The sequence below is a fragment of the Apium graveolens genome, chromosome 1 (assembly GCF_009905375.1).
Source record: "Apium graveolens cultivar Ventura chromosome 1, ASM990537v1, whole genome shotgun sequence".
Lineage (NCBI taxonomy): Eukaryota > Viridiplantae > Streptophyta > Magnoliopsida > Apiales > Apiaceae > Apium > Apium graveolens.
The window spans coordinates 12205342-12217738 of NC_133647.1; the positions used below are offsets into that span (position 1 = coordinate 12205342).

At 33.7% G+C, this 12397-nt stretch overlaps 1 protein-coding gene across 7 annotated transcripts; it reads left to right on the top strand.

The window, feature by feature from the left end:
* The first annotated feature begins 440 nt into the window (after window positions 1-440).
* On the top strand, window positions 441-9506 carry LOC141660973 (polyprenal reductase 2-like). 7 transcript variants are annotated; one of them, XM_074467974.1, is made up of 10 exons: window positions 441-715; window positions 2607-2863; window positions 3512-3743; window positions 4028-4126; window positions 4300-4371; window positions 4481-4521; window positions 4625-5388; window positions 6525-8356; window positions 8641-8793; window positions 9079-9506. In XM_074467974.1, coding segments are annotated over exons 1-7 (882 nt in total). In that variant the 5' UTR covers window positions 441-535; the 3' UTR covers window positions 4626-5388; window positions 6525-8356; window positions 8641-8793; window positions 9079-9506. The 7 variants fall into 7 exon arrangements, with proteins under 7 accessions (XP_074324075.1, XP_074324079.1, XP_074324064.1 ...); XM_074467963.1 differs by having other exon boundaries at window positions 443-715; window positions 4481-5388; window positions 6525-6840; window positions 7427-8356; XM_074467966.1 differs by having other exon boundaries at window positions 443-715; window positions 4481-5388; window positions 6525-6840; window positions 7567-8356.
* The last annotated feature ends 2891 nt before the right edge of the window (window positions 9507-12397 follow it).

Sequence of the window (12397 nt, forward strand, 5' to 3'; positions counted from 1 at the left end):
GAATTTAATAACATAACTAATATCAACAACAATTAGTGAAACATATTTTTTATAAAAAATATCACGAATATTGGGTATAAATTACAAAAAAAACATTGAGTTGTATAAAATCCACATTTTATATGTACTCTTTATTAGAGCATTTCCAACAATGAAGAGCTTATCTAAAAACTGAGTTGACATACCAAAAATAAAAAATAATATAGTCAATTTATTCAAAGATTCACACTCCAACCATACCCACCTCTTATCTATAATTTTAGTTAACCTACTATGGATGACTATATTTATCGAACCAATCCAAACCTGTAAGAAATTTTAAAAAGATTATACATCAATTATTAACATATTAATTAAAATATATATATATATATATATTCTATTTATAAAAATCTAAAATATGAATAAAATACTATTTTTAAATGATAGCGGACTAGCCAGCCATACTGGACTCTCAATTCAATATATACTGTACTTACAAAAATTGGAAACATATATGCCATCTGAGTTCATTTCTTGAGGACTCTCAGTCGTGATGATCGAGGTGAATAAATTGGCGGAGATGGGTACGCTTTCTGGGTTTTTAAGATTGGGATGGGCGGCTGGGATTTTCCCAATTCTCATTGCCATGATACCATCATCTTCACTCCATTCTTTTCGTCAAATCATTTCTGGGTATGCTCAGAGAGGCAAGATTATGCAATCTTCATCTACTGTAAGTATTTGTATCTATATACATTTTTGTGTTTTATTATGGGTTGCTTTTTATTTGCTACATATTTGGCAAAACAAAACAAGCTGTTTTTGTGTATGTTTGGGATACTAGTTGAAATTTGAATAAGCAATTATTGAATCTTGAAGAATTTAATGTTATATCATCTGTTTGGGTTTATTGTCAGTTGGGTTTTTCGGGTTTTTGATTTTGGGTGATAAATGAACTGTTCTTGTGATAATTTAATTAGCATGATTTTGGGTTTTCTATGATTTTAGATTTTGGGTTTTTCGTGTTTTAGAATTTGTTTTGGTAAATGAAGTCTGCCATGTAACATATACAATAACCTTTGACACAATTATATAATCCATAATCACAAGTCTGGGTGTTGAATCAGCCACTAATTTGAAAAAAAGACTGATTTGGTAACTTTTTTAGATATAAAATCTATACATACATATATGGATATCTGTTTAGTATATGGTTTGGTTTTACTGAGATTGATGTTGATTTGATCATTTGGTGGTGGTTATGGGGAGAAGATATAAATGTTTTTACAATTTCTTAGCATTTTAGCCGTATAGTTCACTAATTTTCGAGTTTTTTAGTTGTAGATTATATAACTTAGATAGAGGTGTTGATTGTTAGTTGTCTGAGGTAAATCAGTGGAGATGCTTGTTGTCATTGATCAGCATAGTGGTAGGTATAACGTTAATATTCATGTAATTCTTATTATATTATTGACTCTATTATTCAATCTTAAATATTAAATTATTTATTCATTTTATATATTATTGTTATTATTATTAGATAATGTTTTAAAATATCCATGTGTGATAAAAAATAACATCGATCGATTTTAATAACCAATTCTACAGTTATAGTGCTACTCCATATACATGGTCTGTTCAACGACTCTAATAAAGGGTGAGCTATAATGTTCTGTTTGAAATCAACTTGTATTAACATTCGTGCTTGAAGGTAGTAAAAATATATTAAACTCAGTACAGAGGAAATCTATATATGTCATAGTATACGAGTGTGCTTGCTTTGTGATGATTGAGGTAAATAATTTGACGGAGTTGGGTCTGCGTTCTGGTTTATTGAGATTGGCATGGATGGCTGGGATTTTCCCAATTCTCATTGCCTTGATTCCTTCATTTTCACTCCATTCTTTTTGTCAAATTATTTCTGGGTTTGCTCATAGAGGCAAAATTATGCAATCTTCATCTACTGTAAGTGTGTATTCATATGTATGTATTCACATTTGTGTTTTTTTTATCGTAGGTAACCCGCAGCCGTTACCCTTCGGGTGCGCACTGGGTAAACCCTAGAGGCTCACGCAATAGCCACATTTGTGTTCTTTAAGGTTGTTTATTTGGTAGAATTTTTTACTATTGTTGCTATAGTTAGTTACTACTGATAGTGACTCCAAGTTGACCTCTTTGTTGACCTTGACAAAACTAAACTATGTTCATGACTTCATGTCTATGTGGAAAAAGAAGATACTTTGGATTAGTTGAGTAAAAAACTATCGAATCTTTAGATTAATTGAATAAGGAAATACTGAATCTTGATGACCCAATTTTATATCATCAAATTTATGTTTGTCTAAAAGACTGTAACCCCCACTTGTTTTTTTGGTGGGGGGGGGGGGAGGTTCCACTTCGGGTAAAAATGAGAAGTTCCTGGTTTAGCTTGATAATATTAAAAATGAGTGGAAATTTTCAGGGCTATGAGTATTAGATAGGGAGATATCAGGTCTTCGTAATTAGGCTTTTACTATTAAGGAATTTCTTCGCATAATTTCCTGCATCCTTCTTAAGTTATTTGGTGTATATAATTTTTCTTAATAAATCGATAAGTTTTTGATACGATAACCTGGATATTGTAGAGATTCACTGTTCCACAGAAATTCTTCGGTCACTTTTATGTCGTCGCTGTTGTGTGGACAACACTTCTGCTCGTGGTGACTTGGTGCTATGCAAATCAGTTAAGATCAACAAACCTACAATCTAAGGTCTGGCAATCTGTGTTTCTTCTTTTGCTAATGGATGCTCAAGTCCTGCGACGCCTTTTTGAGACTATATTCATTTTTAAGTATAGTCCGTCAGCTAGGATGCACATTTTTGGTTATCTCACAGGCCTATTGTAAGTTCTCCGATTATTCAATAACATCTTATTTAATTCTTGTACGATTTTTGTACTTGTTAAGTTTTATTTAACTTTATGATTTAAGATATTTAACTCTAGAGCAAGGGAGATTTTGCCTTTTTCTCCATAGCATGATTCTTATATTTTGAAAAATTTACTCCAAACAACCAATTTCAGTTAGGTGTGAGTAACCATTTAAGTTAATAAAGACACAAGTCAAATTTTTTCTGTAGTACATTATTTGTGTTGAGATGAGCAATATAAATGGTACAATATCATAAAACTTTTATTTGTTGTATACTTGTATATGCCAGTTGCAATCTTTCCCTGCTTCATCGGAAAGTTGCATTATTTTACTTTAATTTTTGAAGGCTGACAAATTTACCTATGTAGTTTATTAATTTCATGCGTGAATGCCTGGTTTTTAATTACCGGGCCAGTAAGTCAGTAGACCTGAATTAAGATATTGGATAGACCTGAAATTAAGATATTTGATTCATCTGTTATGTTTCCAACAAAAGGTTTCAGTGTACATTTGCTATACCTTCGACGAGTACTATCACGATTTTTCATGCACCTTCTAAATATACTTAACTTGAATGACATATATGTATTGCTGATATTTGTGATTTTTTTTCACATTAGCTTTTATACGGCTGCTCCTCTGTCTCTTTGCTGTACTTCACCTGAAGTTTTCAAGTTTGCAACAAACTGGATCGAGGAGTTCATTGTCAAAGGAAAAAATCAGATGCCAAGCACCAAATTCAATGAATGGGGAATTATAATTCCTCTTATTAGACAGAGATGGTATACATGGATTGGTGCGGGTCTCTTTTCTTGGGGCTGGGTTCACCAACGACGATGTCATGCAATCCTTGTAAGTTTTAGCTGACACTCCTCTTGATTAAATATCATGTCATTTTTTATGTTCATTTCCTTTCCAAGTGCTCAACTTTCATTAAAGGAACACCCTGTATGCATTTTGCATTACCATTAAACTATGGAAAAGCAAACAAGTTACTTGGATTGACTATACGTAGTGGAATAATTTCATATCTTGTTTGTCATGCATGTTATCTTATGGTCAAATTAGACTGTTTTCTGCACTTGTCTTCTCATATATTTCGGTAATTCGTAAGCTCAATCTTTTAGTTATTGTAGGGCATGTTGCGAGAGAATAAAACACAGGCTGAAGCCTATGTAGTTCCTGAAGGTGATTGGTTTAATTATGTTTCATCTCCTCACTACCTGGCAGAAATTGTGAGTTCTTATTGCATATGTGCCTTCACCAACTCTCTTTGGACTTGTATAACATGTCTTTTTCTCACTATGTGTACTTATATATTTCAATTGTCCAATACAAATTTATAGGGATCTAAATGAAATTCCATTCTCTCCCCTTACCCTTTTGTACCAAACATTATGCGATCTAGGTTATATATGGTGGTCTTCTGGTTGCTAGTGGATGCACGGATTTTACAATCTGGTTACTCTTTGCATTTGTGGTAATCGTTTTCATTCCTTTTTAATTAATCGAAAACATAATTTTATATTTGATAATTTAATAAACCTAAAAATGTGTTTTTATGTTTTACAAAGTAATTTCAATTGCAGGTGGCAAATCTTTCACTGGCAGCGGCAGAAACACATAGATGGTATCTTCAGAAATTTGATGATTATCCCAGCCACCGTCTGGCCATTATACCATTTGTTTACTAATGTTAATCTAATAATATATTTCTCGTTTGTTACATGTAGATATTTGCATAGAGTGGTGACTGAACGAATTTTTTGTAGCTATGATGTACCAAATCTCTATAGTGCTAATTGGTTCTCAGCTCTTTTCTTTCTCTTCATTTCACTATATAGCTCCGCAACCTAATGAACTGCACTATTATTTAAGATACGAAGTTCGTCAGTAAAGTATATTGTCCTTTTCCACTGCTAAAGTGCCAAATGAGAGCACAATAATTTTCTTTATCCTGAACAGCCCAAGTTAGATCCAGTTCATTAGAATATGGTATTGGTCTAAGATATGCTCATCATAAAAAAAGGTATGAAATTTCTTTTACTTGTAGAAGTAGTTCTGGTGGGGTGCATGACCCTGGATGGTCAAGTTGTCGTTGACAATAACCAAGTGTTAGCTGTTCTAATTTTTTTTGTTAATTTCTTTCAATAATCTGGCTTCAGTTCAACTGGCTTACCTCGCCTAGATGTATTTCTCTTTTGCCTTGGCAGGATAAAGATCTTCAGAAACTCCACTTTTCCCAACATGCAATTCAACTTTCTGAATATGCTGGTCAAAAGTTAGGTGGTCCTGGTTACTTTATCTTTCCCAAACTAACACTAAATTCTTTATACTTCTGGAAATGTCTATTTTTGTGACAGTTGTATAATACTGAAAGTGCTAGAAGAGCCTCTGACCAATTTGAATACCCTCTAGAAATTAAAGAAGAAGGCTGGCTTAAGTTGGTCATGGCAGTGCTGTTTTAAAAGCAAGGAGCTTGCATCTGCCGTTAATGGTAAGATATTCATTATATAGTTACATGTTCACGAGTCTCGTGTAATGTGATTTAGGTAAGAAGTTGCATGTGTTCTATATTTCCAACATTGTTTTGTACAGTTTGCGTGATTTAATTGCAGTATGCTTGATTATCTTTTTGCACTAAAGGACTAATTTATATTTTCTTTTCTTGTTTAAACTCTTGATGTACTCTGTTATGTTAAATTTAGGATGCACAGTAGATTATAATTCCTTTTTCCCTTTTCTTTAACGCAATACTACGTAGGGTATGCTTAAATAGCTATGGTAAGAAAAGTGAGTCAGCTAATGTATTCTTATATCGCTTGGGCAATAGTGCTCAATTTTTTCTTTCACCAGATTTGATGCTTAGATATTTATCCGTTGTTGACAACTTTGTGCAACTTTGATACGATTACATGCGGAGAAATGGACACCTTTCATGAAGGGTAGTGAATTTCGAATTGTCTTATATTCGGGGAGCTTTTTGTTGTCAACTATTTATTTGGATTTTGTTCCCAGCAAGATAGGTTCTTTTAGTGGTTGTAGCTCTGTTACTTGACTCATGGAGGTTTAGTTTTACAGTTTTACTGCATATGGATTGAACTGTGGGATTTGGAAGAGACTCCAAATTGTGTGAAACAGAGTAGATGTTGTATTAATAATTAGTAAAGAACTCATGTTAGACGCTACTAAGTACACTGCAAAATTTTTGATTTCATGCAGAATAGCCTTAAGCAGCTTCTTAACAAGCACTATCTCATGTTGACAGTTCACTATTTATAGTTATTGCGTCTTATTAGTAATACTCTCTCTGTTCTATATATATATAAATACATTTCTCATTTTTTGCAACATTAGAGCCACACTTTTAACAATAGGAATGAAACAATGTAATCTTCCCCAATTACTTTCCACTAAAAGAGATACGAAAGGAAAATAAAGCATTCATATGCTGTAATGTATAGAAACACACTGATATAGTCGAGTATTCTCCTCACATCTTCATCCTTATGTTGTTTCTAGTTATTTTTATACTCTTTCATTTTCTTAGATTTCTTAAAATGTTGCAGTGATGTGATTAATATTAGTAATTAAACACTGTAACTAACTGTCATTTTACAAATTCATTTACAGTTAAATGTGATTGGTTTACAAAGGAAGTAAATATATATTAAAGAAGAGAACTGTCAAGTCCCAAAACTATCTTACAGAATATATGTACAAGTCATCATATGTACCGGGTCAGGATGTGGTTAAACTTCCAGATGATGAGGCTCTAAAGTTAGGAAATGATATTCTCAAGCTTTGTGTTATCATTATTTTTGCTAGAGGAACTCTTCCTTTTAGTGAAGGCTCAGCGGTGGATTGGTGAAAGTATCTCAAGAATCTCAAACTTCGTTTATATTTCGTTTTGCAGATTTAGCATCTAAAAATGCTATTCTGGCAAAAGGTACGTGGTTATTTTATAATAGGCCATGATTTGCGTTCTTACTCAGAGGACTGGATTACTTCAATTTTGATGAAGGGGGGAATGCCCCCACACCCCCTTAATTTTCTATGGAATTTTGTTCCTGTAACATAAGTGGCTTGAATTCAAAAGAAGCCAATGTTAAGGACTTTTTGATAAGTATGATCTTAGCTTTATTGCTTTACTAGAAACGCGGGTGAAGGAGAATAATGCCATTTCTATCTCCACATCTTTAGCACTTTACTGGTCTTGGCTTTTCAATAACTTGGACCCCCACAATCGACGTATTTGGATTGGTTGGAATCTAAAATTTTGTAATGGTAGTATAATCAAGTCAGCTGCTCAAATAATGACCTATTCTGTCACGAAATCATCTTCCCAATCTACCTTTTTGGTGTCTTTTGTTTATGCTTTTAATGAAGAGGTGCATCGTCCTCTTCTCTGGAATAAATTATTCAATTTTAACAGTCTCAGCACTGTCCCGTAGATAATTTATAGTGATTTTACTCTATTCTGAACATGGAGGAATCATTAGATGGTTCTAAAACTTGGAATTCTCGTTTTGAAGAATTTAAAGATGTGGTGGACAACATAGGTGTCGCCGATATTAGGGGGTTTGGTAATATCTTTACCTGGTGGAACTCTAATCAAGTTGACCTTATTCGCCGAAAACTTGATAGACCTCTTGTTGATCATATGTGGTTGCAGTAATTCAGCTTATCATTGGCTTCATTTCCGTCTCGAGGTCTTTTTGATCACTCCCCAGTTCGTGTGCACCTGGGTCTCCCTTGATTACATTTAAAGAAGCCGCTTCAGATATTTAATCATGTCAAGGAACATCCTGAATTTTTAAACGTGGTTGAAGAAGCTTGGTCGATTACTTCTAGTGGAGATCCTTGGTTTTGTCTAAAATCTGAGATAAAGAATGTCAAAGTAGCTTTGAAGAGTTTAAATCTGAGAATCGGTTATCTTCCTTCTAAGGTTAAAGAAACAAGACAAGCATTGGTAGACTTTCAAAACACGATGTCAGTTCCTCCTACATCGCTGCAATGCTCTACTGAAATTTCCTTAAAATTCGAATACGTGAAAGCTTTAAACCCTGAAGAAGGTTTCATAAAGCAGAAATCAAGGTTTCAGTGGCTTGATAAAGTTGACAATAATTCTAATTTCTTTTTTTTTACAAGTATAAATGTAGATTTGAACATGAATAACTTCCTTGCTATTTAAGATGATTCTGGGGCTGTATTACAACAGTACCGTGACATTTATTGTTGTTTTGTGGAGTACTTTAAATCATTGTTCGATTTAGAAACTACAGTGCAGCCAATTCCTAATGATTTAGATCTGCCAATGCTCTCTGAAATCCAAAAAAAACTGTTGCAATGCTCTTTCTATGAGGTGGATGTCCTAGCCACTCTTAAGACTATGGGCAAAGGGAAAAGTCCAGGACCGGATGGTTTCTCTCCTGAATTTTTCTTAAGTACTTGGTCGATTACGGGTAAGGATTTCTCTAGAGCAATTCCTCATTTCTTTGAGAAAATTCACATGCCTAGGCAAGTTAACTCTACTGCTATTGCTCTGATTCCCAAAGTTGCAAATCCGTTTCGTGTAACTGATTTCCGTCCTATTTCATGTTGCAATGTGGCTTAAAAATGTATTTCGAAAATGTTATCTTCTCGTTATAAGGTTGTAACGAGTTCTTTAATCTCTCCAGAGCACAATGCATTCATATCAGGTCGTACAATAGGGGATAACATCTTTATTGACACGAGATTTTTGCAGAAATTATCCTGTTGATAGTGGTACACCGAGATGTACTATGAAGTTGGATATTCATAAAGCTTTGGACAGCTTAAGCTGGTCATTTCTGATGGATCTTTTACAGATGTGGGGTTCCCTTCAGAGTTCTTCAATTGGTTAGCTGCCTGTATTAAGGTGACCCTCTGTCCCCTTATTTATTTGTTATAGTTGTAAGTTGTGGATGTTTTTACTCGTATGATGAATATGCTGCTGGCTTCAAATCCTTCATTTAAATATCATCCAAAGGCGAACTGTATTAAGCTCAATCATGTAATCTTCTTGCTGATGATGTTCTTATGTTTTGCGATGGAAATCTAGACTCAATGCGAAGCATGCTTTCATGTGTCTCAGATTTTTCCTTGTACTCGGGTCTGAAAGGGAATCCTATTAAATCAGCCTGTTTCTTTGCTAATGTTTCAGTGGGAGCCCTTTCATACAATTTTGGAGGAATCAGGTTTTCAATGGGGTGAGTTACCGCACATTTCTCAGTCTGCCACTTAACGCTTCGAGGCTGACGAAGTCTGATTGTATGGTGCTGGTTAACAAGACATGTGAAAGAATTTCTTTTTGGACATGCTATTATCTATGTTATGCTAGTCGTCTTCTTCTAATAAAATCTGTATTGTTTGCAATGCAAATCTACTAGGCTTCTATTTTGTTCCTTCCAAATCCTGTGCTTGAGATTCTCAAAGTACATTGTTGCGATTTTTATGGGCAGGCAAATGCAGAAAAATGCCGCCATAAAATCCCTTGAATTTATTGTTGACGTTCTGTAGAGGTCTAGGTCTTAAGATGTTAAAGTGAATGATGCTTCTATTCTCTTTCAGTTATGGAGGGTGCTTCAAATTTCCTGGGAGTCATTGTGGATGAATTTTTTTAAAGCTAATATGCCCAGGCATAGAAACTTCTGCACAATGAACACTTCACAATTTTTAATATAGGTTCAATCTAAGTGCGTCTAATGTCAATATAAGTTCAACAGCCTGACCTTGGCTTAGTGGTATTGCAAATTTTTAATATACAATCAGTTCACAATTTTTTAGACGATTGTGTTGTACAAAATATGATTTATACATTCTTTCTTTGTCTTTAATACCCAGATTTTAGGAGTCTTGTGAATACACAGGAAGCCTAAGGAAAGATGACAAAAATACCATTTACAGGGTTTGTGATAAGAATATCATTTTTAAAAAAATTGGTCAAAAATAGTGATTTAATACGTATTTTTAAATTGTATATCACTAATATGCATTAAACAAATGGGTAATTTGAGTAAAAAAAGAATTTTTTTAAAAAAATAAAATAAAAATTAAATGGAGATACACATGCAAGAAATGTGTATCACGCCTTGACTTTGGTGATGTGTATATGAGAAATTTTATATAATACCCATTTCTTTAAATGCGTAATAGACTTACTCATTTTTCAAATACATAATAGGAGGTATTTTTGGCCATAACCTTCAAAAAGTGGTATCTTGTTACAATTTCTAAAAAATGGGTATTTTTGGGCGTCACTCCCAAAAATATCCATTTTGTTAGAAATTATAACAAAATACCACTTTTTAAAGGTTATGATAAAAATACCTGTCTAATACGCATTTGAAAAATGAGTAAGTCTATTACTAGGATTCACCATGTAATCAGATTTTTTATGTAATAACCATTTTTCAAATGCGTAATAGACTTACTCATTTTTTAAATATATATTATACAAGTAATTTTTTCCATAACCTTCAAAATCCTTTCCTTCCAGCAGCGCCTTCGAAGATTCCCACCAGAAGCTCGCTTCATCTTTAAGGTAATAACTCGCATACTGAGTTTTCTTCTCATCCTTAACTTCCACTAACTCAAACGCTTTCTCCATTTCTCTTAACCACGACTGAGCTTTTATCGGGTCTGGCAAACCTAAGAACTCTGGGGGATGGACGGATTGAAAGTGTTTGAAGTTTCCAACTTTAGGGGCTACGGGTTGTTGCAAAAGCTGAGCAAGTCTGCTCATCATGGTGGTTTCTAGATTCACTTTTGGGTCTTGGGTTTGGATTTCTTCTTCTTGGTGATATGGTGATTTTTCCATTTCTTACAAACCTGATTGAGCAATTATTTAGCAATACGATAGCATGACATATCTATAACAACATTTTATTATGAAATCTCTTTTGCGGGTTTTAAGCTTTACCCAATTTTGCACATGCAATCCTATTACTATATAATTCTCATATCAGTGTTGTTTTCTCATGGCACATGGTATGATTTTACGAAATTTTAAACACGGTTGTATGAAAACATGGTATTCAGAACAGTATATATAGATTCCAAGGTGCACAATAGGAAACAAGATATGTAACTGATTCATTAAACCAAGGGTACATAAATAAAAGTCTGATTATCACAAGTTCAGGAATTAGGTACAATAATATAACAGGGTTAAACAGAGGAAAAACTGGAAAACATCCCCTATCTACCCCTAACTTCTAACAACTTTTACTACAAGGTTCTGAGATACAATACAACAAAGGAAAAAAGGATCTCGTATAATGACTCGTATACTTTTATATTATTTAAAAGTGTAATAAATTAATAAATAAATAGTTAAATAAAATATGTGCATTGGTTCTGATTGCTATGTGTTGTTTTATTATGATTCCTGTGTGAATAAAGGTGTACCGGGTTGTTTGTGTAATTAATTATTGAGTGGTATCGAATCGTTTTCACTTTTTAAAGTGAATTTAGTGCAAATTTATTTGCATAAATATTTGAAATGTCTCTAAAATTATTTTTATGGTTTCATAATTACAATAATTATTTTCAGGATTTTATAAAATTGAGAAATTAATATTTTATTAAATATTTATCTTTAAATGATTTTCTGAATGCTTTTATTTGTAAAATCCATATATAATTCTATAATTCTTCAAAAATTATGAAACTCATATTTATTCAAGTTTGGAATATTCCGTGAGTTTTAAAATTATTTTGGAAATTTTCGGGGTTAATTTCACTCGCGCGTTGTTTCAGTTATTTGTTAAAAGCGGGTATAAAGAGCATTTTAAAAATTGTTTTAAAATTTTCGAATTTATGTTTTTGTAAACTTCGGAATATTTTTAATATTTTAAAAACTATTTTTGTAATTTTCGGAGATTGTTTTATTTGCACCACCGGTCCGTTAATTTTAAACTTCGGGACAAACTCGGCTTTTAACTCCTCGTATTTATCTCTAACTATAACGTGTCAATTGTTTACCACAGCTGTGTCCACGTGTTGCAAGCTGGAGGGGAGGAAAAGAAAATAATAATATTAAACCCCCCGGTTTTGTTCTCTGCGTTTGCCTTCATTTCTCTGTTAATCTCTCTCTCGAATCATCTCATATCTCTCTAATCTTTTCCTTTTCTCTATGTTCTTTCTTTTTTTCCTGAATCCTTGCTCTTCCTCTCTGTTTCACGGCTTTTCGCCGCTGCTCGCCGTACTCCGGCCGTCTCTTTCTCCTGTTGGTCCCGTGTCTTCTCAGTTTTGTTTCGTATATATACGTGTGTATATATATGACTGTGTGTATAAGATTGTGTGTGTGCTGTGAAGTGTGTGTGAGTGTGTGCGTTGATGTGTAGCGGCGTGGCCGTGTTTGTGGCCGCGGTGGTGGCTGTGTTGCTTTGGTTCTTCCTCCTGTTGTTGTTGGGCTGAATTTTTGGCCCTGTTACTTTGGGCTTGACAGTATTGGGCCTTTTTAGCGTTGTTGGATTGAA